This window comes from Abramis brama (assembly GCF_963993115.1).
Source record: "Abramis brama genome assembly, chromosome: 4".
NCBI lineage: Eukaryota > Metazoa > Chordata > Actinopteri > Cypriniformes > Leuciscidae > Abramis > Abramis brama.
In genome coordinates, this window is record NC_139966.1 from 26,434,735 (window position 1) to 26,459,880 (window position 25,146).

The 25,146-nt window shown below is 37.6% G+C and overlaps 1 protein-coding gene across 2 annotated transcripts in view; it reads left to right on the forward strand.

Moving 5' to 3' along the window:
- Nucleotides 1–2,974: 2,974 nt before the first annotated feature.
- Nucleotides 2,975–25,146, forward strand: part of LOC311080520 (protein NLRC3-like) — a 41,596-nt gene continuing 19,424 nt past the window's right edge. Inside the window, exons 1-8 of one of the 2 annotated variants that reach the window (XM_084110509.1) lie at nt 2,976–3,066; nt 3,284–3,390; nt 9,023–9,384; nt 9,536–9,598; nt 14,746–16,594; nt 18,453–18,626; nt 18,740–18,913; nt 24,560–24,733. In XM_084110509.1, the coding sequence (XP_083966635.1) occupies nt 9,129–9,384; nt 9,536–9,598; nt 14,746–16,594; nt 18,453–18,626; nt 18,740–18,913; nt 24,560–24,733 (2,690 nt within the window). In that variant the 5' untranslated portion in view covers nt 2,976–3,066; nt 3,284–3,390; nt 9,023–9,128. Of the gene's footprint in view, nt 3,067–3,283; nt 3,391–9,022; nt 9,385–9,535; nt 9,599–14,745; nt 16,595–18,452; nt 18,627–18,739; nt 18,914–24,559; nt 24,734–25,146 lie in introns of both variants that reach the window. The other variant, XM_084110508.1, reaches the window with a different exon arrangement.

The window sequence follows — 25,146 nt, forward strand, 5'->3', positions numbered from 1 at the left end:
AAAGATGTGGGAAGTGTGTCAAGAGCGCAGGTTGATGTTTTAAGGTGCTGTACGGTTTCTTCCAAAATTTTGCCATCAATTTCTTTGAAATCAGACATAGTAACTACTTTCTCAGGTGGTCTGATCGGTCTGACCTCAGTGCAACTCAAGGATGTGAGCCTTCTGTTTGTTTATTTTAACTTTGACTATGATGACCCCTACTGGAGACACCACCTCGCCTGTATAGGTTTTCAGAATCACATCTGTCGTGCACAGTGGTTTATGGGCTAGTCGTGTGTTGTAAAGTTCTCTTGAAATCAAAGAAACAGCAGCTCCAGTGTCTAATTCCATTTCCAAGATTTCTTCCTCAACTTTTGGCTTTAGACAGATGTCTGACAATTCCTCCTTTCTAGACATCACATGCAGTGCCAGTTCCGTATCAGTAGTGTCATCACTCGACAAGTCTTTCACATTCGTCTGATGCACTCTCTTTTTCTGTTGGGCACTTTTCATCCTCACTCACTTTAACTTTTTATATTCAGTTGTGCGTTTTGCTTTAATTCTACAAACTCGGGAAATGTGGCCTTTTTAACCACAGTTGTGGCACTGCTGCTCTTTGAAATCTTTATCATTGTGGTTTGTTCTTCCACAACGGTAGCACTTGCTCCCCCCTTTCTCTTGCAAGGACTGCATTCACTTTCAAAGAGCCACTTAACTGTTGAGATTCCCTTGCGGCCATTTCCATAGACACTGCAATCTCCACCGCCTTTTGGAATGTGAGAGCTGCTTCCGTCAGTAGCCGTTTCTGTATAGACTCCGTTTTCAGCCCACACACAAAGCGATCTCTTAGGGTGCTTTCATACTAGCACTTTTGGTGCGCACCCGGGTTCGAATGACGTCAGAGTTCAGTTCGTTTGGATGATGTGAACGCTGTCTTCCGAACTCGGGTGCGCACCCGCGAACCGTACTCGTGTCCGCTTAAAAAGGGTGGTCTGGGGAACGGTTAATGTGAACTGCGGTACGGTTCGTTGCTGATATGAACGCAATCGTACCAAATCGCGGAAGTGAATCGCTATTGATGACGTATAATGTGGTGCGTGCGTGTGTGTGTATACACTTACCTTGACGAAAAGCGGGATTGACGCACTGCAACCAGAGAGATGATTTCTGGTTTTAATTTCTGCGAAATTGTCTTCGGCAGACAGCCCGCTGTCTTTGGAACGATTTTAGTACTTTTGCGGCAGACAGATGCAAGTGTGTTTCTGTATCTTTTCTTTGAAAACAAAACCAAAGGTTCAAAAAAGAAGAACAAATGTGAAGCGAGCAATTCTATCCATTTTGACGCCTTTTCATTCATAGCGGTTACCAAGCAACATGATTACGTGCCAGCTGCAGCTTGATGACAAAAGCGTAGCGCGTTTCAGATACAAATAATATAATGTGAACTCAGTCCATCGGGGGCAGAGGGACTGGGGAGCAATCGAACTCGGGTTCGGAACAGGCAATCGAACCAAGTGTGAAAGCACCCTTAATGCATCTTGCAAATGTGTCCCAAATTCGCAGCGTTCACTCAGCTTTTTCAAAACTGCGACATACTGTGCTACTGTTTATGTCTCCTGTCGACTACGGTTATGAAACCTAAATCTTTCTGCAATCATGGTCGGTTTCGGCGAGAAATGTTCTTTCAAAACACGCACAATGTCTTCGTATGACTTCACACCCGGTTTATCCGGAGCAATTAAACTTTGCAACAGACCATATGTAGATGCACCCATTACACTCAGTAACACCGCGACTTGTTTCTCATCTGCAATGTCATTTGCAGCAACAAATTGTTCAAACTTTTCTATGTAGGTAGCCCACTGTTCTGCTGACTCATCAAATGCATCCATATGACCGATAAACACAGCCATTTTGTCGTTGGTCCACTACATTCATCAGTTCTGCAGTATTCAGTAGCCAGCTCTCTATGTCGCACTAAACATGGGTTCAACAAAGATGATCCTTGTCGCCAATATGTTATGTCTTTGTCTTTTATATAACACAATGATACGTTGAGACGATTGCTGTGTTAACTCATCTCTGTTTACTGGGAACGTCTTTTATGACTCAACGCAACATACAAGGGAGTGAACTAGAGCGCCCTGTAGTGCACAGACATATTAAAGGGATAGTTCACTTTGAAATTAATTTTTGATATGTTTTAGCTTACCTCAAGGGCATCCAAGATGTAGGTGTCTTTGTTTCCGCAGTAGTTTCAATTTTGATATTTTTAGGTCAAACCGTTCTTGTCTGTCAGTCATATAATGCAGGTCTATGGTCACTGTCTCAAAACACAAGCACAGAGTCCAAATTAAAACAATTCCCCATCGTCCAAATGAAACAATTCCCCATCATAAGTACACATTGATGGCCTAAGACACGAAACGAGCGGTTTTTGTGAGAAAACGAACAGTATTTATATCGTTGTTATCTCTTGAAAACAGCACACGTCCAAATGATCTGACGGCGCGGGCGGGTATAGATATATACATAGATGTCGCCTTGGCTACGGTTTCGTTCCAATGAACTGCAGTAGCGAAGGCGACTTCTAGTGTATACATCTATACCCGCCCGCGCCGTCAGATCATTTGGACGTGTGCTGTTTTCAAGAGATAACAACGATATAAATACTGTTCGTTTTCTCACACAAACCGCTCGTTTCGTGTCTTAGGCCATCAATGTGTACTTATGATGGGGAATTGTTTCATTTGGACGATGGGGAACTGTTTTAATTTGGACTCTGTGCTTGTGTTTTGAGCCAGTGACCATCGACCTGCATTATATGACTGACAGACAAGAACGGTTTGACCTAAAAATATCAAAATTGAAACTACTGCGGAAACAAAGACACCTACATCTTGGATGCCCTTGAGGTAAGCTAAAACATATCAAAAATTAATTTCAAAGTGAACTATCCCTTTAAGTGCATAAATCTCTTCTTGAAAGCAGTTTCACTTCCTTCAAGGAAGTGAAAGAAATTTCAGAGCTGCTGTTCAACTCGATAGTTCAGAAGAGAAAAAAGAAAGATCTACAAATATTGTTGAGGTGAGCATTTCATGTTTCTTTAGTTCTTTTTATGTATTTTCAAATATAGAAAACTCCAATTGCAAAAATAAATCTTCCATAAATACATAAAATTTGTTCACTTTTGACTGCAGATGAGTGAAATGTGAGATTGGAAAAGTAGGGCTGAATAACAATGATTTATGATTTATTGACATAGGTTTGAATTTGAATTGTAACATGCTGATGTACCCAACAGGACATAAGTTGGCATACACTTGCTGCACGTCTCATGAAACGTTCAAAAATGTAAACGGAAATGGCTAGGAGAAAGAGAAGAGCAGGCAAATGGATAAATCTGAAAAAGTATGTCTGCTTGAGAGAATGAAGAATATTGTATGCAAGTTGATAAAAAGAATGCACATATCATTAATTAAAAAGAAAACCATGTTCTTGTTTCTTTATGAAAAGTGGTTTTATTTATTTATTTATTTAAGATAAATAAACACGTCAGAGCAGTTAAATATGTGTCTATATTGCATGTTCAAACCTTAATATCATTCATATTAGCAGGTTAATAGATGTTTTCTCCAGGAGTAAATGAGTTTGGAAATTTTAGAGAAATGCTTAATTAATGCATTTAACAATTTAACTAAACCCATTAGATTTTAGTCGACTAAAATCTTATGATATTCAGTCGACTAAAACAATTCAGATGACTAAAATATGACTAAAACTAAATGGCATGTTAGTCAAACGACTATGACTAAAACTAAATCGAAATTTGCTGTCAAAATTAACACTGGCTTCGAGACGTTAATCTGAAGTAAACTAACCCTGAAACATATTCTCTAAGACATAAACCTGCTTTATGGAAACCGTAGTCTCCAAGCTACTCAGGGATGCACTTCACTTCCATAAAGATATTGCTGTAGATATTGGAAATATGGACATTGCAGCCAAAACCTAAACCCCATGAGGCTTGGAGAAGCAGTTCAATCGTCCAGATGAGGCAGAAGCATATGTAAAATACTGTCGCAGAGCAAAAGTGAGAAAGATGTAGTTCATTCAGATAAAGTACCTCCCACCTGCATAGAGATCTACATTTTGAGGATAGCTATCTAATTGTGAAAAGGCATTTTTCCACATTCCAGATGAAACTGGACAAAATGTATCTGGTTGTTGAAGCCACACATGTAAATTTTACTCCTAAAATTGGAAAAACTAACCATGCGAGGGCGTGTTATAACGGCTCCTGGTACACAGAAATGACAGCGCTACTGCAACACACATAGCTGCATAGGAGTAGCTCAGCTACTGAAATGAAACTGAAAAGTCCAGTGTCTCAGCTTGAAGCTCAACACACAATCATCTTCGTTAAAAGTAGTGACACTAAATTATCTTTCCAGTGCTGATGCCGCTCTCTCTACAATTGCATCTTTGATCTTGAAATGAGCTGATAAATGAAATCATGCTCACAGCTTGCTTTCATTGACGTGAACTTCTTATCGTGAATATATGACGTGAATTTGCTTATAGAGCAGGAATTGAAGATTGGAACACTTTTGTAAAAAAATAATTAAAAAAAACGAAGAGCTATCCAATCAGTAAAACACACACAAATGACTGTGTAAATAGGCCCATTTTGAAATCTGTTCTTCAAAGTCTAATTTAAACCTAAAGAAAATCATCTTATTATGAAAGGAGTATATGGGTTGTGTGACTGTGATTAACTTGGAAGCTTAAAAATGGCACTTCATGACTAAAAGGTTGACAATCCCTGTCTTATAGACTCGTTGGTTGAGTTAAAGGACAATTCCGGTGAAAAATGAACCCAGGGGTAATTAGCACATGGTTACCGAGTCGATCGTTCTCTGGGATGCGTTTTCATGATAATCGAATGTAAAGAGTTTTATCTCTAAAAACAGATTAGCTTATAACGCTAGTATATGGGGCATGGAATAAGTGGTCACCCCTGACCACTCGGTGAAATTGTATATGACTACCAACTGAATATTACTTTCTAGCCCCTCCCATTCCGAGGGCGTTTTAAGTCCTAGGGTGGCCGTATTATTTCAAATCTGCCGGCAGTCGCGAGTAATCTCCTCCTCACATTCGTCACGGTGCCACTGAGTGTAAAAACGCGAAAGGCGAAGCTTGAATTTCCAGGTATGTCCCTCTTTGGCTAATGTATTTTCAAGATGGATGCGCTGTACAACATGTCTTCCGCCATTCGAGCGACTCGCTCGTATGTATTCTAAACGGCAGATTATGCACTTACGAGAATACTTAATTAGTTGGTTGAAGTTATTACTCATCAATGAGAACGTATAATTTTGAAAGAACAAAGTGTTTTTTGCTAAAAATCAACTTAAAATATTACACAGTGTAGCTTTAAATAATCACTCGTTATTAAAATTTAGATATTTCGATAATACCTCAATTGTATGGAACGTAGCCTATGCTTAATTTTTGCAAATTTCTATGTCACTGTCCATCTTTATTATGTGGGTTCAGGGGGCGCGTAGATCTAGGCTATGTACGGAACGTTTTTTTTTTTAAGCAGAAAATTTAGTATTTTCAAATATATGCATTTATAGTGTGTATATAAACAAATATATATTTTATAATAACATAATTATACCTATACATGTACATTTATATGTAAATACAATTATGATTACTGTAGGCTAATATATGTAGCAGGGCATTCAGTTACTTTTGAAAGGACAAAAATAAGGTGTCCGTGTATTTCATTAGACTTTAACTTTGCCAGCTATAAAAAAAATCTAGCATTTCCTCACGTTTTACCACAGATTTTTAGTGACAGTCGATATGCATGGGCCACTGGCGATGACAGTTTCCCCCCCTCCCCTCCCGTGCCGTACCACACCCACTCCCCTCTCTTCTTCTTACAACCACCACGCCCAATTAAGTTGCATTTTTCAAAAAGATTGTGAGCTAGACTTGAGCTGAAAAAGGGGGGTTTCATGACCCTTTAAGGAAGAAGATTCATATTTATACATTCAATAACTAAAGATATGGCAAAATCATCCAGGATATCCAGTCCATCCAATCATAATAATTAAAGATCAACCTAACCATATATTGCATTTCAAGAAATATAGAAACAAGGAAGAAATGTTTGTGCGCAAATGTGTGTGTGTGTATCTTCAACTTCTGGTTTCTTGCCAGTGTCAGTGTGTGCAAGTACTTATTTTTTCTTTGTAACAGGAAGAAGTTAAACAAATCAGTCTTACACAAGAATAATCAAAAGTGAAGCCTAAGAAATAAGAAATTATTTAACGTTGTTATTTGGTGCTAAAAAAAAAAGAAGTAGTAAAATATGGGATATTGTGGTTGGATCCAAGCTCTAAGAAATCTTAAATTTTAATGGACACATTTAATCCTTCATATAATGATTTATGTGCTTGGATCATTTCTATTGATTAAACAACAGATTAAAACAAGACGTGGTTTGTTGAAGTTTACTGATCATTGACATCCATCCATCCATCCGTCTTCAATGCCGCTTATACTATATGGGATGTGGCAGTGCTGGATGATTACTGACGTACTGCAGGGTACATGATATCAGAGTAAAGAGGTTAGGGGAATGTACTGGGATCATTCTGAAAACGTAATGGGAACTATTGGGAAACTATATGGGAAAGATTTTTTAAATTGAAAACCATGCAATGAAAAACACCTACAATAGTTTCACTTTGTCATGTCATTGATTCATCAAGAGAGAATAATAGATCAAAAATTTAATTTAAATAAACAAAAATGTAAAAGCAGAGCGCTAACTGCTATTCACGCAGTTGAATGCCGATGCAACGGCTGTCTTTTTTATCAGCCTTTTGTCTGATAAAAAATACTTTTTATCTTTCACTTTGTGAAAAGTGACATCTTTTTATCTCTTTTTCGGACGCATTTCAGAATGGACTTCACTGACAGAGAGAAGGCAGAACTCGCATCATGTTTATTTTTCTTTATTTGGCAAAAAGCAGAACACTTTGTTTTTATTGTGAGTATACACAAAAAAATAGACACTTAACGATAATGTATAACACTTTTATGCAAGATCAAAATCAACAGAGTATTTTTGCACTATATTTTGCACTGATTAGAAAAAAAGCGAGCTGGTATCGCTGGCGCGACCGTCGACCCCAGGGGGTTAAGTACTCACCAGCAGCAGGTTAAAGTTATTCTGGAATGTAATGATGTAGAAGACTCCCTTGTGGTTGTTCTTGTTTGAAGCTCAGTTTGTAGTTATAAGTAAAGTCTCACAGGAGGCAATAGAACTTGCGCAGTGTCGATGACACTTTGGAAACGCTCCTGCATGATTGCATCTGAAGCACTTGTGTCAACTAGTCCAATGGAGAGAGTGAACGTCACGGGCGGGTGATGTCACGACCAGGAAAGGATAAAAGCATATCCGGTCTGACCGGTGCAGGGAGTATGGCAAAGTGACGCTTCTCAGGGAACTAGGGTTACAGTCATAACCTGAGACGTTCCCATTCGAGGGAACTTGCGCTGCGTCAATGGCGCTTTGGGAACGAGAATGCCCAAACGCCATACAAACAAGAGCCTGTCTGTGTGAATACTGAGAGCACAACCTAGATAAGACCACCTGTGAACCTGGGACAGCGACGAGAAAAAGTCTTAGATCTTTGAGTTCAGCTCATGAAAAATGGGGGCAAAAACAAAAGTGTTGCATTTATAATTTTGTTCAGTGTAATTACTGTTTCCTCCGTTACAATGCCATTACCATTACTGACAATAAAATGTGGCGTTACTATAATTGAGCTCACTGAAGCAGTTTTTGTCCGAGAAGGCTCTATCTCAGCCATAGGACCTGCAAAGTTTTTTCTCTGGTGTGTGTGTGTTTATGAGGCGCTGGGCTGGATAAAAGAGAGGCGAATGCAGCGAGCTCGCTTGACAGCGCGCAAGAGAGACAGAATGTGTCCGAGAGCACGCTCGACTATCTATTGTGTTTTGTTGTTCCACTATAGTAATATAATATTTAATTTAATAGGTGTCTCTCACATTGTCCCACAGCAACATTAAAATAGTGTAGATTAGTGTACAATGTTTTATAATAATAATTGATTTTATTTAGTGTCCATTTCATTCATTTAACATATTTAATATTTCGCGGAAATAAGTTATTTCACATATTTGAACTTTTTTTTTAAGTAACACAATAGTTACTTTCCCTGGTAATTAGTTACTTTTGTAATAATTACTAACTCAGTTATAGTTACTTCTCACAAAAAGTAACTAATTACTTTTTTAAGGTAACTTACCCAACACTGGACGTCACCCGCCCGCGATGTTCACTCTCGCCATTGGACTAGTTGATATAAGTGCTTCAGACGCAATCACGCAGGGGCGTTTCCAAAACGTCATTGAAACAGTGCGAGTTTCCTCGAAAGGGAACACTTATTTATTACTTTTAACAATCTAGAGGTTTACTACATCAACATCATTTCAAGTATTTCAGGTACTTTCCAATCACATAGCATTCAAGCGTTTTTATAAGCATTACCTTTAAAGCAAGCAAAGTAACATTTCTTCCAAGCAGGTAAAAAGCAATAACAATATCAATATTCAAAACAACATCAGTGTGCACTGTTTCTGAACTCCCTGAAACGCCGTGTAGTCTTGAGTTATCTTTCAGGCACTTCCACACAAGGCATACAGGGACGAAGCCTGGTTGCATTAGTACGATACTTGTCGCCATGTCCAAGAGACACCAATTCCCAGATCTTATACTGAGATACATCCGGTTTCTTTCCCAGCTAATTATGTTCATAAATTTAACCAACTGTGTATGTGAACTGTTTGTATTTGAAAATCGATGCAAAAAGCATTCTTTCTGTGCACGTGCTTAGTGTGTTTTGCACTCAGAAAACCATATTTCTGAAGTTTAAACTGACAAGGCTATTTAAACTAAACGTTAAACGTTTCCTGTTTTATTTGTTGTTGGCAGAGTATCTGAGGCACAAGCTGTAAAAGCACCACCCTTTTCTGGAAAGGGGGCTGAAAGAAGCAGCTCATTTGCATTTAAAGACATAGCTGTGAATCCGTGAAGGACGATGGCATCTGTTGAAGAGCAGCTTCTGAACTCACTGAAGGAACTAGTAGAAGCTGATCTAAAGGAGTTTCAGTGGCGCTTAAAGAATCATGAGCATATATCAAATTGTGAAATGGAGAATGCAGATAGGTTAAAAACTGTGGATAAGATGTTGGAGTGTTTTGGACCAGAAGAAGCTGTGAAGATCGCGGTGGAGATCCTGAGAAACATGAACCAGAATGAACTGGCTAATCAGCTGGAGAACAAACACAAGCAAGGTAATGTTTAATTTGCTGTGACTGTAATATGATCGAATGTTTACCAGTGTGATGGTATGACTTAAATCTTTCCTCTTTACTTTGCTGATGTGTTTGTGTAACTTATATCTCCCAGTTAGTGATCTTCTCTCTCTCTCACACACACACGCAGGTCAGGCTGAAGGCAGTATAAAGACATCTGCTGCTGTTGGAGCTCATTCAGTAGAGAAATGGGGTAAATAACAAATCACTCCCTGTACATGGAAACAAGATTAAATGTAACAGCAAAAAACAATAACAGGGCCAAGAATAACAGCGGCAGACCTTAAGGCATCTTTACACAGCGGAGTTAAGGCTGCTCTATGTCGGCACAAAATTCTGTTTAAAGATGCAACGCCGCATAAAAGCAGACATAAAACATGCTGGGTCTGATCCACCTCAGCTCCTAGTATCAAATCCAACTCTGATACCGTTTTGTCCTGTAATTTCATTGTGTAGCAAACCACCAAACAGCAGTGAGCTATTCACCATTGAATTCTATAGTAGGAAAAAAATACTATGGAAGTCAATGGTGCCACACAACTGTTTGGATACAAACATTCTTCAAAATACCTTCCTTTGTGTTCAGCAGAACAAATACATTTATACAGGTTTGGAACAACTTGAGGGGGAGTAAACAATGACAGAATTAAAAATTTTGGGTGAACTATCCCACATCTTTAAGGTTTTATGCCACTTCAGATTTGGCTTCTGTGCAAAGATAGATTTTGATTGATACTGGAAAGCATCCAGTATCTTATATCAACTGAAAGATGATGCAGTTCGGACCCCTGACACCAATATTCACTGAATGAGATGAGAAGAACGAGAGACACGAGACAAAAAGTCAAATTAACTTAATTTAATAAATGGATAACTATTTTACATATGAATAAAAGAAAAATCAATATTTACACAAAGACAAATAAACCAACCATGAAACAAAAGAAAACTAAACACACCGGCAAATTTTAGGAACTGGGTAGAACAAAGGGGGAAACTGGATTGTGCCAAACAAAAGAAAATAACAATCAAAAAGGAACTTACGAAACCATTTCATTTCATTTCAATCCAATCCTTAAAAAGTCTTCAACATCCACTACGTCATAACTAAACTACTCTAACCAGACAAACAGACAAAAGTAAAACAAGATAGGTATGTCTCATGACATGCTTACCTAACCCCTCTCCTCCATCCAGCTTAGAAGAGCTTGTTTAATACTTTCAAAATTCACAAATGGGAAGTTTTTAAGGCAGTCAAAATAGGCAAGATTAACATGACAGTCAAAGCACTTAACAAAACTAAATAAAACAAAAACACATCACAAGTCAAATTCAATACAAAAAGTCTCTCCTGCTTCTTTTTGTCCATTTGTTTAATTCCTTCTTGTTCCAGTCCATTCCTTAAAGCCATTCTTTGAGTTGAGTATTTAGTGCATTCAAACATCACGTTCCACAGTTTCCAGTTGACTGCATGTCTCACAATTTCCAGATATGTTTTCCTATAAGATGTAGAGATGCATTTAACTTTGTATGACCTAGTCTAATTCTGCTAAATTGACACTGTTCTCTCCTGCTCTTCCCCATTGACTTTTCTTCCCCCACTTTCTGCTGTATCTTATAATTAGTGATGTGACATTTGAACCGAGGCGTTGGAGCGTGTGTCGAGAAAAAGTGGGCGTGCCAGATGAAGCCGCGATTCGAGGCTTGTGTTGTTAACGTGAAAATCACGTGACTAATGACAAACGAGGCCTCGGTTTGTGTGGCTACGTCATCGGTTCGGTCTGAGTGTCGCTTCCGGATTAAATTCGAAACTCGCGCCTCCTTGTGGGTGTTGTCAGCAGTAGTAGAATCAGTTGTAGTAGTGTCTGTCAGAGAGTTAGAAAACTATCATTGTCATTGTCGTTATTGTGTCATATGTGTTAGGGCTGTATATTATTACATTATCAGGTTAGAATAGTTATAGTATATTATTATTATAGTAGGCCTATATTATAGTCTTGTTATATTAATTAGATAAGATTATTTGGATTGCTCTGGATTTTTGGATCTGGACTGGACTGCTTTTTGATTTGGATTGCCCTTTTGGATTTGTTTGCTTTTTGTGACTCTTCCTTTTCCCTGGTAATGGAGCCAGCAAGAAAGGGGGAATCCTCCCCTGTCTGGGCTCAACAGAAGCATCAGTATCCTCATTTGTACCACTGCCATTTTTACGTTCCCCTTCATCCTCTGTTCCTTGTGAAAGGATATTTTCCCAGGCTAGAGAGATTTTGTCCAAGAAGAGGAATCGTCTAAACCCCAACACACTTGAAATAATTCTGTTTCTCAATAAAAAATCTATTTTTATTTTCCTTCCTTCCAGACTATTCTGTTGCAGTTTACTTTAATCTGTTATCTATAATCTGTTAAATTAATAAATTATTACACTCCCTCTAACATAAGCACTGCACTCAACAGTGTCACTGTTGTTGTTCATACTGTCCCTATCCAAACAATTTATGAATAATTAATGAACTGTGTGTGTGACTCTGGTGTGTGACTCAAGTAAATTCAGACAGAGAAATATACATATTTTATATTATACACAGTAATGGACAAATGTCTGATCATGTCTTTTTATTATTGCAAATGAAAGGTTACAAACATCAACAGTGAGTACAAAATAAATAAATAAATATTGTTTATTTATAAAAATATTTTTATAAAATATACATTTAAATATAAATATATTTACATTACAAATAAATATTTTTATTTATAAAAGCATTTTTTATAAAATTAGGGAGGGGGGGGGGGGGGCGCGACACTGGTTCAGAATGAATTAATTTGTCTATTTCTTTGCACAGTAGCTAGGTGTCACTAGTGAGCAATGCTGAATGAAGCTTCGAGTAATGAACCTTTAGCTGAAGCAATGGCCTGCGAGGTCTCAGTGGTTCAGGAAGCCTCATTTTGCCATCACTACTTATAATGCCTTCCTTTATTTCCCTTATCCCATAATCTCTGCCACTGTAACTTAATTTTGCTCCGTACATATGATTTGATCTCTACTTTACTAACTGGGACTGCCACCTCTACCTTATTTACTTTCAACCCATTTTTAGCTAAATTAGCTGCCATCTCATTCCCTTGTATGCCAATGTGTGCTGGGGTCTCTCCTGCTTCAGCAGTTGCATGTCACTTAAGTAGCGCTTCCCCAGGTGTCGAGCATCAGGATGACTGGATGATAACGCCCTCAAAGGGCACAGCCAATCAACTCGTCACGGATAATTGACAGGCTAAACAGCCAATCAGCACGCCACCTGTTAAAGTCAGAGTGAGACAAAAGGAACCAAAAAGAGAAACACACAAAACACAACCAAAAACGCTAAACATCCCTAAGAACGTAACAATGTAATCACTTGGTGCTTCTCATTTCTTATTTGTGCATTCTCGCTCCATTTCCTCATGTCTTAGCTCCGCCTCCTGTAGGATGCGAGGAAAGGCTGCAAGGAAAGAAAAGGAGGTTGGAGGAAAAGAGGTTTATACATTGGAATATTTGATCACTCGAGTGTCACTTCACTGTGTCATCAGCTGCGCTCAAAGGATCTTGTTGGATGTTGTTGAAGTTTGGTTATTTAAGAAATTCGTAATAAATAATGATAAACCAATATGTGAGATGTGTGGTTTATTTAAACTGCAAAGGTAAAGATGTGAAGGGGGAGGAGAATTTATACGTTCGTCATGTTTAGTCGATAAAACTCTTCCGCAAAGGATACACCTGTGTATCCTCGCTCATGACTCCTCTGGAAGCCTCCTCACTCCTCGATCCTCGCCTCCTCCCGGTGCAATTAGAGAATTGAGATGTCCTACAAGATGGCTGAGCTTGATCGGTTTCCGGGTCATAGAATGGAGGACGGAGGAGCGAGGGACGGAGGAGCGAGGAAACGAGGAGAGATATTGAGAAGCACCGTTGGAGTACGAGTGTGATTAATTTGAATATAGTAGTTATTATTATTACACATGTTGTGCCGCGTCACCTCCTGGGTGGTTTCTACCACAACCCTGTAACTCTTATGTTGGTCACAAGCCACTTCTTCTATTTATATTACTCAACTCCTGTAAAAGGTCTACCTTTATAGATTCAGGAGGAGTCAGGTAGGCGTATAATATTCTCTTCTTTGATTATATTATCTCAGGGTTTACTCTGATCACTGCCGTTCCCCCTAGGCCTACAGTTCAGATAACAACCAAGCCTACCTGGGTGGTGTGGGTCACCCCAGAGAACAGCTATACCTGCTCATGCACTCCCACGGCCCACTCTGTTGTGACTGGTTGTCAACCTTGACTGACTTTGTAAAATCCATGGGATATAGCTTTTTCAGACAGTTATTTCATGATACCCCAAAAGGGTTCTTACTCTTCAGCAATAAACAGACTTGGACAATAAGTTTTGAGTGATTGCAGTCCTCATTCTCAATTTATTATTTCTTGCAGAGGCAAAAGCAAAAATACACCACTCTATGCCGTATAAGCTGGGAGTTCCATGGGCCAGAATACACAATTACATTTTAATGCTTACCCTGTCTTCGTTCAATATATACGCTCTGTAAGAAAATCCGCGGTCTTCTTCTGAAGGTTGTGGTCTGTGGCTGGCTTCCGCTTGCTGCTTGCTCTCTCTCTCTCCAGAAGATCTTACACACACACACACACACACACACATGAGAAAGCTCAAAAAGGCCCCATTTTATAATCACTAATGACGCACAATATCTCTACATTTGCGCACGTTGCTTCTACTTGCGTCAACAATTACTGTGCATTTAATTTTTACATTATTAGCGTCAATGCTTGGTTTTACCTGCTTTTTTACAAAATGCTTTTCCTGTTTGCGTCAATGGTATTAGCAATACACACATTTTTTATTGTACATTTTATCAGTTTTCTACCTTTCTAGACATTTAATGCCTGACTGTCTTTATATTTAGCAGTTACACACAAAAATGCTCATGTTACCCAGAACCGACGTTCACCCAAACACATAATGCAAAATACGTCATCTTTACAGGATGTGGTCTACACGTGTGCACACACAGTACATGTTTTTGTCACCTTATGAAAACTTCATGGCCCCTACAGATTATCCAAGATCTGTAATTCTCTGCTTTTTTATTAAATCTTTTCTTATAATTTAGTTCTTTATCTAATTGTTTAGAATAGAACACTCCATTTCTCTTGACAATGTGCTGTAGTTATTTTTGTAATGGGAACTGCAGACTAGGTTATAATTTACATATAGGTTTTATAATGAATTTATGAAAAACACAATCACTTAGTCTTTGCTGTTTTTTCCCTTCTTCCTTAAAGGCTCAACAGCAGATGACAGTCAAGCTACCGTTCATGACTATACAAAGACAAGTCAAGCTACTGTTCATGACTATATAAAGACCAACCACAAACTGAAGGACAAATTAAAACAGGACTACGAGCGGATCTTGGTTGGTAATTCACAGATGGGTCATCGGCAATACCTAAATGATATTTACACTGATTTATATGTGGTGGAGAATGAAACTGGAGGAAGAGTGAACGACCATGAGGTGATACAGATCGAATCAAATCACAACCGACTGACTGCCAAGGAGAAGCCAATCGAGTGTAATGACATGTTTAAAGTCCAGTGTGACACGAGTCGACGAAACAGAAAAGTGTTGACAATGGGGATCGCAGGAGTGGGAAAAACTGTCTCTGTCAATAAATTCATCCTTGACTGGCCTGAAGGAATAGAAAATCAGGATATAGTCTTCATATTTCCACTTCCATTCCGTACACTGAATTTGATTAAAGAAGAGTACAGTCTCATGGGACTGCTTAACAAATACTTCTTTAGTAGTCCTGAAGAATTGCCCTCTCTTCCTGAAGGTGATGGTAAGGTCATGTTCATCTTTGATGGGCTGGACGAATGTCGCCGCACTTTGAACTTTAAAGAGGATGACAAATGTACTGATGTTAAAGAAAAAACAACAGTGAGTAAGATAATAATAAACCTTATCAAGACACACCTGGTTCCCTCTGCTCTCATCTGGATCACATCCAGACCAGCAGCAGCTGGTCCGATACCCCGTGACTACATTGATCAAGTGACAGAGGTGCGAGGATTTAACAATGAGCAGAAAGAGCAATACTTCAAAAATAACAGCAGTCCTGAGGTTTCTGAAAATATTATCCATCACATCAGGAAATTCAGGAGCCTGTACATCATGTGCCATATCCCTGTCTTCTGCTGGATCTCTCTTACTGTTCTTCAGCCTCTACTGGCTCAAGAGAGCAATGACAAAACTCCCACAACTCTCACAGGGATGTACACAAGGTTCTTAATTTCTCAGCAGCAACAGATGGAAAAAAAATACTGTGATGACCCTGAACCTAAAGCCAATACAAGGTCTTTTGATGAGATTATTCTGAAGCTTGGGAAACTGGCCTTTCAACAGCTGGAGAAAGGAAACCTGATTTTCTACAAAGAAGATCTTGAGGAATGTGGACTAGATGTCAGCGAAGGGTCAGTGTACTCTGGGTTATGCACTCAAATGTTTAAGGAAGAAATACTTTTACGAAGAAATGTTTACAGCTTCATACATCTCAGCGTACAGGAATTCCTGGCAGCTCTTTATGTGTTTTTGATGGGCAAAAACAAGAAAACAAACCCCTTTCTTGAATCCTGGACAAAAAAACTGACATGGAAGCTGTCCAAAAAGCCACTGTTTAAGCTTCATAAGGCTGCAGTCAAGAAGGCTTTACTAAGCGAGAATGGACACCTGGACCTTTTCCTCCGGTTCCTCCTGGGTCTGTCACAGGAGTCCAGTCAGAATGACCTGAAGGAACTACTGCCAGGACTAAAACTCAAATCAGAGAACATGAAAAACACTGCTGACTATATCAAAAAGAAAATAGAGACAGAGAAATCAGTAGAGAGGACCATCAATCTCTTCCACTGTCTCAATGAACTGAAAGATGACTTTGTAAAGGAAATCCAGGAGAATCTGAGCTCAGGAAATCTTTCAGCACAGAATCTCTCCTCTGCTCAGTGGTCTGGTCTGGTGTTTGTGCTCCTCATGTCTGAAGAGACTCAGGAAAAGTTTGATCTGCAGAAATACAGAAGATCTGATCATGGACTGATGAGACTACTACCAGTGATCAAAAACACCAGAAGAGCATTGTAAGAGTCTCCTTTACATTTATATACTATTAGTCATTTTAATTGGGGCTTAATTTTACTCGGTTAACTCATTGGCCGAGACTTTAAATGTATCAATGTATGTGATGATATTAAATGCCAATGTATCTCTATCATCAGGCAAGTTGAGTCTGAGTTTTACCCTTTTTTTTCTTAAAGGGGTCGTGAATTGAGAAATAAAATGTTCATTAATCTTTTGACATATACTATAAAAATATCCTGTATGTTTCTGAACTCAAAACTTTCTTGTTAGTCCAAAAAAAGCTTTTATTGAAACCAAGTTCAGAAAACAACTAGTTTCAGATTTTGTTACATTATTGCATCATAATGCGATGAAAGACCATCTCTGCAGAAGAAGATCAATGCCTACTCCTCGCCCATCCCATTGATTCGCACGTGCCATGTAGTAAAAACAGGATTACTCCAGCAAACAAAACCATAGAGATACCTCTTAGGATTACAAGATATTTTTGCAGTGTCAAATTGTGAAAATTAGACTATTTTTAGACTATATTTGATCCAACACCAATGTCACAACACACAAGTTAGAGTAACAATGTTTTTACCATGTGTTACTATTGCTTTGTCTGTTACAGATCATTCGATATGTATTGAGTATTTATACTATAGAGCCGCAGTTAAATGTAAAAGTTGTGATTTGCTGGTCTTTCCTTTGCTTCTGAATTTATGTGGTTAATACATTGGATTATCGGAAGGGAAGCACATAGAGAATGCTGCTTTTGTTATTGTTTTGATCTAAGCCATTCTCTGTAATAGTTTTTACAATGAGATATTTTGTTTTGTCACCAGTAAGACATTACAACTTATTTAATTTTATTTAAAAAAGAAAAATGTTTCACATTGTTGGCAAATGTTTCAACTATATAATGAGTAGTGCTAAGCAATGGTTAATTATTTTGTATATATGTGACCCTGGACCACAAAACCAGTCACATGGGTCATTTAAATTCATTGAGATGTATATATAATCTGAAAGCTGAATGAATAAGCTTTCCATTGATGTATGGTTTGTTAAGATTGGACAATATTTGGCCGAGATACAACTATTTGAAAATCTGGAATCTGAGGGTGCAAAAAAATCTAAACATTAAGAAAATCGCCTTTAAAGTTGTCAATTTATGTTCATGATTGTGCTGCATTCACTCACAAAAATAAATGTTTTATATATTTACGGTAGGATTTTCATCTTTATTTAATATTCTATACATTTTTGGCATAAAAGAGAAATCGCTAATTTTGACCCATACAATGTATTGTTGGCTATTGCCACAAATATATCCGTGCTACTTGTGACTGGTTTTGTGATCCAGGGTCATATATAAATGCACATATGCATGTACATACACATGTGCATGTATATATTTAAGAAAAATGTGTTATTTATATATAAAATATTTATATATAATATAAATTATGTATAAATATACATACAGTATATACATGCAAATATTTCTTAAATATATACATGCATATGAGTATATTTATATATACAAAAATAATTATACACAGTGCACACAGATATTCTTATGTCAGAGGTTTTCAAAACAATTCCACGTGTAATGGCAGGCCATTGAAAATAATTTTAACATACAAAATAGTGGCCGTTCACTTCAATGTCTTGAATGGAGGTCAATTAAAGTTATCATAAATGAAAGTAACTGGAAATACTGTTTTGATGTTTTATGAAGAGAAAATTGTTTTGACTTTGCTTACATCACTACAGTCAAAGGTTTTTCCAAGTTATCTATGCAGATTATAATCCCTTATAAAACCTACCTGATAATCTTTAATATTGCTGTTTGTTTTGTACTTTACACAGGCTACGTAGCTGTAATCTCACTTTTCATTGTTGTACGAGTTTGTCTTCAGTTCTACAATCCACAAACAGTGTCCTAAAAGAGCTGGACCTGAGTAACAATGACCTCCAGGATTCTGGAGTGAAGCGTCTTTCTGATGGATTGAAGAGTCCAAACTGTCAGCTGGAGATACTGAGGTTTGAGTTCAAATACTTAATTTTTTTGCAATAAGTGAATTATAAAATAAAAATAAAAATTGCACTGCTAAGATTTATTCTGTATGCAATTACAATGTGTTTTTCTTCTTCAGATTTCCCAAATGTAATCTCACTGCTCAGTGTTGTGAGAGTTTGTCTTCAGCTCTACAATCCCCAAACTCCTTTCTAAGAGAGCTGGACCTGAGTAACAATGACCTGCAGGATTCTGGAGTGAAGCTTCTTTCTGATGGCCTGAAGAGTCCAAACTGTCAGCTGGAGATAATGAGGTAAATGGTTTTAAAATAATTAAATATTCTATAATCAAGACTTAACCAATAAGCAAGGTAAGCGGTCACTTAGGGCCCCAGGGAATCAGGGGGCCCCATTTGATTTGGCTAAACATATTTAGCAAATGTTCCAAGTTTGCATTTCCAATATGTTTTTGCAGCGTTGAATTTTATGAAATTTTTTTAATTTTGTAGCCAATCACAGACATTTCGCAATGGCCAATCAGAGGTGTTTAAGTTAGTCAGAATTCACTTGCCACTCAAAAGTTTTTATTCAGCGCTCGTGAATCCTCTAATTATAATAAAGTATAGACACGTTGTAAATAAGAGATGCATTGATTATAACGGAACTCCGAGATCATGATGAACTAAAGTGAGTTTTTAGTTATTATAAGGAGAGGGCTCTTTGCGTGCTTTCTTGGCTATATTATTCTTTATATATTACATTTACAAGTAATTTAATTTGAAACTAATCATTTAATAATTTTGTGATTTATTATACTCAAATACTTAATGGATTATTTATATTTATAAAACGGTTAGTTCCAGTCCTTGATTCTGATTGGTCAATAGCTGTGTTTTATTCACGATAAAACACGGCTATGACCGCTTCAAACAACAGTTCTATGTATTACACAACACCCCTAGCAACCACTCTTAGCAACGTAAATATATGTTTGTTCTCAATGATATTGTTCATTGAAGCTTATAGAGTAGAATATTGTGAGAGATTGAATAAGTGAGTGTAGCAGCATTTACAGTAGATATAGCATCTTCCTTCAGGTCAGTCCTATATTCGTAATAAAGTAAATCCGTTTGAATGTCCGCTGTGATATCTTGTCCTTTTAACAGTTAAGTATGGGGTTACAATTGTTGCATTATTCCAAATAAATAGATTAAGATCCACAAATAAATGTAAAGAGTTTCACAGAAAATTATAAAATTCACAAATAAAAAAAACAAAAAACATTTACAAATGTGTTTTAAATTACAAAAACAACTCTGCCTGGCATTTATTTGTGAATCACGTCCTGTGCATTTGTGAATAGCTTCTTGTGCATTTGTAAATCCCCTCACACATCTGTGGATTTTGAAACACTTCTAGCGTCAACGTACAGACAAATCCACAAATAAGTGGACTCCACCCACCGTTTACTCAAGCCAATCAGATAACGGCCACATTGAGCTGACCAATCGTAGCATGTTCTCGCTACAATCAGTCATGTTTGGCTGTGCAATCAGGGCGATCTTGCCCTGAAATAACTTTGCTCATTCATCTGCATTGGCTCAAATAGGAATTGTAAGGCTAAGGCCCATAACATTGCTACTGTAAAAGATGTTTAAAATTTGGATTTCATTAGAGTTAGACCATTAGACTGTGTATCAAGTCAAGCCACATTTTTATGAGCCTTTGAAAATGCCATAGAAACAGTGCTTTACATCTCTGTTATGGGAACAACGCTTTATGGAAGCGTCACACTCTTCAAGATAGAACAAAAAAGCATAGGCCTATATAAGTTGCTGACTAATGAATAACTGGATTCAATCTCGTGATAAATACGCGAGTTTGTGTAATATTGTGTATTTTTTTTTTTTCAAGACTTACACCTTTGAACCTATTTCAAGGTTTGCGTTCTCAAGCCACCAGGCACTGTTGTTGTGCCAAAGAGCTGGCCGGAGCGCGTTAGGGGTTTTCTTTTAGAACGGTGTCGTGTAAGATGCCCCTAACTGTACGTACACACCGCCGCCGACTTGAGCTGCAAAGAAGCTCTGGCCGCCCTGTCAAGGACGCTTGTCAAAAAGTTCGGGGAAGCCTATTGACGCTTTGGCCGCTCTGACGTAGCAGCATTCTATGTTCGATCATGGGAGAAGAGAAGTGTGAAATGGACACCATGAAATGTAAACAGAAAAAACAAGCAATACATTGACACTAGAAACCTTTTATAATGACAGCATATATCAAATTTTTGGTCACATTTGGTCGGGGAAAAAAAGAATAATTAGCTATAATTATTATTATTATTATTATTTGCATCTGTGCAATTGGTCAAATCGGTGTTACCATGAGCGAATGAATTGCATTCCCGCCCGCTTAAAACGAGCATTCGTAAATATTTCCAATAAAAGTTAAGCTCATCCTCAAATGTGCATCACTGGATCATTAGGGATCATCGCGAAGTTGTTGTGTTTGGTGCTGCTATATCGCACAAGATTTGTCAACACAGAAAACATTTCATCACTGGAGAGTTTTGAAATGCGAATTTCAAATTTGAGATGCGAGGGAATTTACAAATGCACAAGAAGCGATTCACAAATGTGTGCAGCGATTTACAAATGCACATGAAGCGATTCACAAATAAATGCCAGGCAGAGATGTGTTTGTGACATAAAACACATTTGTAAATATATTTTTTTATTTGCAAATCTTTTTTTTTAATTTGTGAATTTGATGTATTTTTGTGAAACTGTACATTTATTTGTGGATCTTAATCTATTTATTTGTGAATTTGATACATTTTTGTGAATCTCAATCTATTTAATTGGAATAATGCAACAATTCTAACCCCATAGTTAAGGGGTTTTCCGTGCAGGGCCGGCGCTCCGCACACGCACATCACGCACTGCGCGTAGGGCACCAAGTGCTTGGGGGGGCACCAAAAAATCTGGGTTGTGAAAAATCATCACAATAGGCTACTAGTATAAATAACAAATAAAATATGTCTAAAGCATGTTAATATACAAAAGCAATACAAAAGTAATATAGGCCTAGACCAAATTAGTCGAGAAAAAGGTGAATCTCCTGTGCCAGTCTCCCTCTGGTGCCCCCCTTACCCACATCCCAGTGGTCTGTTCGATTATGCCTCAATCAATGTCAAATTTGGCAGACACCGACCTCAGACATGGCCTCGAAAAGGCACCAAGAGTCGGGGGCGGAAAAAAGAAGAGACAGCGGGATGATGCTCGCGCGTCGCTTGCATGTAAGACAATGTTTAAAATAAAAATGTCCAGGGGCGTCGCTAGTAGTGCAAAAGATCCGGGGCTTTAGCCCTGCATGTTGAGTCTTTTATTTTAACGGGGGTCCGGGGGTTTCTTCCCCGGGAAATTTTGAAGCTTGGGGACTGTTTAAGATGCAGTTAGTTTGTTTGAGAAGGAAAGGAAGGCCAATCGTTGGGGTCCTCATCGTCATATTTGAATGACAAATAAAGCTAATTTTCCCCCTAGGTAGGCTATTACGTTACACAGATGTGTGCATAGGCTATTAGTGCAGAACGTTCCCTATTGTAATTTCTTCGCTTCAATACAATGTATATCTGCCTCTTGGTAAGGTGAACTTTAGAAAAACCCTGCAACTGAACATGATGTGATTTTGCCAAATTAGACCGCTTAGATAAGTTTTTTCTTTGTTGTTCTATGCGGTCATTTTCAAGAGGTTCATAGGCCAAGGGCGATATCTGTTGGTGAAACTGCAATTAGAAAAAAACAACAACAACACAATCTCAGTGTTTGTATATTTTCATATTCACAGAGTTGTCAAATTATGTACAGAATTATTATATTGTGCCTCATCAGACCTTTGCACTTTTAACTTTCTGTGTTTACATTGTTCAGTTCCAAATCTGTGTTTTTAGTAATTGTGGTGGTATTTGGTATTTATAATTTTAACCTTTATATTATTTATTTATTTTCATGTTTGGTGCCATTGTTAATGTAAAATTATTTATTTGCAGCAGTTAAAACCGCCAAGCATTTGCGCTTAGGGCACCCAAATGGCTAGCGCCGGCCCTGTTTCCGTGCCCTCTAGTCATTTGTCAGTTGCATCTTGCTTATCAGTGTTCACAAGTTTCAGTCCTTTCAATATAAAAGTCTTCTCTACTGACAGACTCGCTCATAAATACAGTCTTTGTTGCCATCTAATGGCGAAATAATGTAACTTCGGTTGCGGTTCACGGTTAGGGACTGTTTTTTCTAGCGGAAGGAAGGCTTTTAGTGAGTGTACTTCATGAATTTGCATTGATACATAATCTTTTGCTTAAATATTTGTATTGTGTGGTAACCGTTGTATTGTGGTAACTGGTAAACGTGTCGTGCCTAACAACGCCCTTCAGCACTGAATCGTACTTTGTTTAAATAAGTTCAAAGTTACTTTTAGATTTAATGTTATTACCTTGACAAACTATACATCATTAAAAAGATAGAAAACTCAAGCTTCAGTTTTTGACCACTATTTTATTCTGAGAAACTTAGTGACAGTTATGTCTTAATTTGTGTAAAGAGTTATGTAATAAAAAAAGAGTCGATACCTTTATTATGAATTATGAGTGTCAGCAGCATCTCCCATACGGTCGTCATGAAAGCACTTGACAAAACATCGTCCCTCAGGGATTGTAGCTCAAAACTGTGCAGATTTGGAGAAATTTTGATAGATTCTCATAGTTGTACGTCATATTTCTATAGGGAAGAATAATATTGTACTGTGTTTTCAATTCACACTGGCAGCCTGAGGGTGCCCTATGCACATTTAGTCCATATATGGAAAACATGAAGAAGAGCCATGTCATGTGACATTCCAGGAACTCCCTGACATAAACAGAGATCGCTGTAACATGCAGATAAAGACGTTTTGGAGACAATAAATACAATTCTTGAGCTGTGTTCTTCAAGCCATGTTGAGCATTTCATAATAATAGATTATATTTTTAATGCAATGGTAATTGATATAGCCTTTATCATTGTGCAGAATACTATAAAATAATATATTTTCTGTCTGATTTTTTTTATCTGAAACCAAATCAAAACACAGAAGGTTATTTAAAACACTTGACTTGCGTAAGTTTGGAGCAAAAACAGGGTTTTAATCTCAAAATTGTCGTGTATTTATGGTGAGCTAAGCTAACATGCTAACGATGCCTAAGATGCACCTGCCACCTAGCTGTTATTTTTAGGAATAATTTTGAATAGGAATGCTCACTGAAATGTTTCTTTTTTCAAGAATAACTTTGATCAAAGAAATTAGGGATTGAAACACCATGAATAGACAGTAGTTAGTAATTATAATGAAGACAAAAGAAGAGAGACAATACACTGATTGGATGCTTAGAAAATGACAATAAACATTAGTTAGCATTTTAAAGTCTTCTCAAAATAAAATCACATGAGATGATCTTGAAAATCATTTAATAAAACTCAGAGTTTTAGACTTATCATCTTCAGATTTAACATGGTCAGACATGTGGCTTTAGCTGCAGTGCATTTCTAAATTAATATAATGCCAACTTCAATTTTATTTTCATAAAGACATTTCATAAAAATACATTTCTAATAACTTTACAAAACTTTGAAGCTATTTATAACTATTTTTTTCATTATGACAATAATTAAACTGCCAAGTGTCTGCTTTCAAATTAGACCATACTTTAGTGCTTTTAGTGTTTTAGTTTGGGTATGCCATTTCTGGGGATTTTTTTCTAAACATTTAGAAAAGCAAATGAATACTTTTAATCTGTCACATTTCCACAGACTCTTGTTACTTTTGTGACTGGATCTACAAAAGACAACAGTTGCAAATACAAACTGCTCAGGTCAGTGTGTAATAGTAACTGATTTCCAAACTAATGTCATGTGGACTGTTGCCTTGTGTCTTTGTAGATTATCTGGCTGTATGGTGACAGAGGAAGGCTGTGGTTATGTGTCTTCAGCTCTGAGTTCAAACCCCTCACACCTGAGAGAGCTGGATCTGAGCTACAATCACCCAGGAGATTCAGGAGTCAAGCTGCTCTCTGATAAACTCAACCATCCAGACTACAGACTAGATACACTCAAGTATGTAGAGCAAGAAGAGTTTTGATTAAAAACTCCAAAACAACATTACAATCTTCACTTATTATAAAACAGCAGGGCAAGTGCCTATAGGCAGTGGTGGAAAGAGTACTAACAAATTGTACTTAAGTATTGCTACTTAAGTAATAATTTTACTTGAGTCATATTATTTTTCAGTACTTCTACTTGTACTCAAGTAGAGTAAATAAGTAGTTTGCTTAAAAACTACTCATGTAACTACGTTACAAAGTACTTTGGTATTATTTTTCTATTTTTACCCAAAATGGGGAGATGATGGCGATATGGAGCACTAAACACTCATGTCATCTGTTTAATCCATACTGGAAGCCCAGTACATACTGATTCATCCCTCGTGCAGAAAGTCCACAAGTGAGATTCATAGAAGTATAAAACGT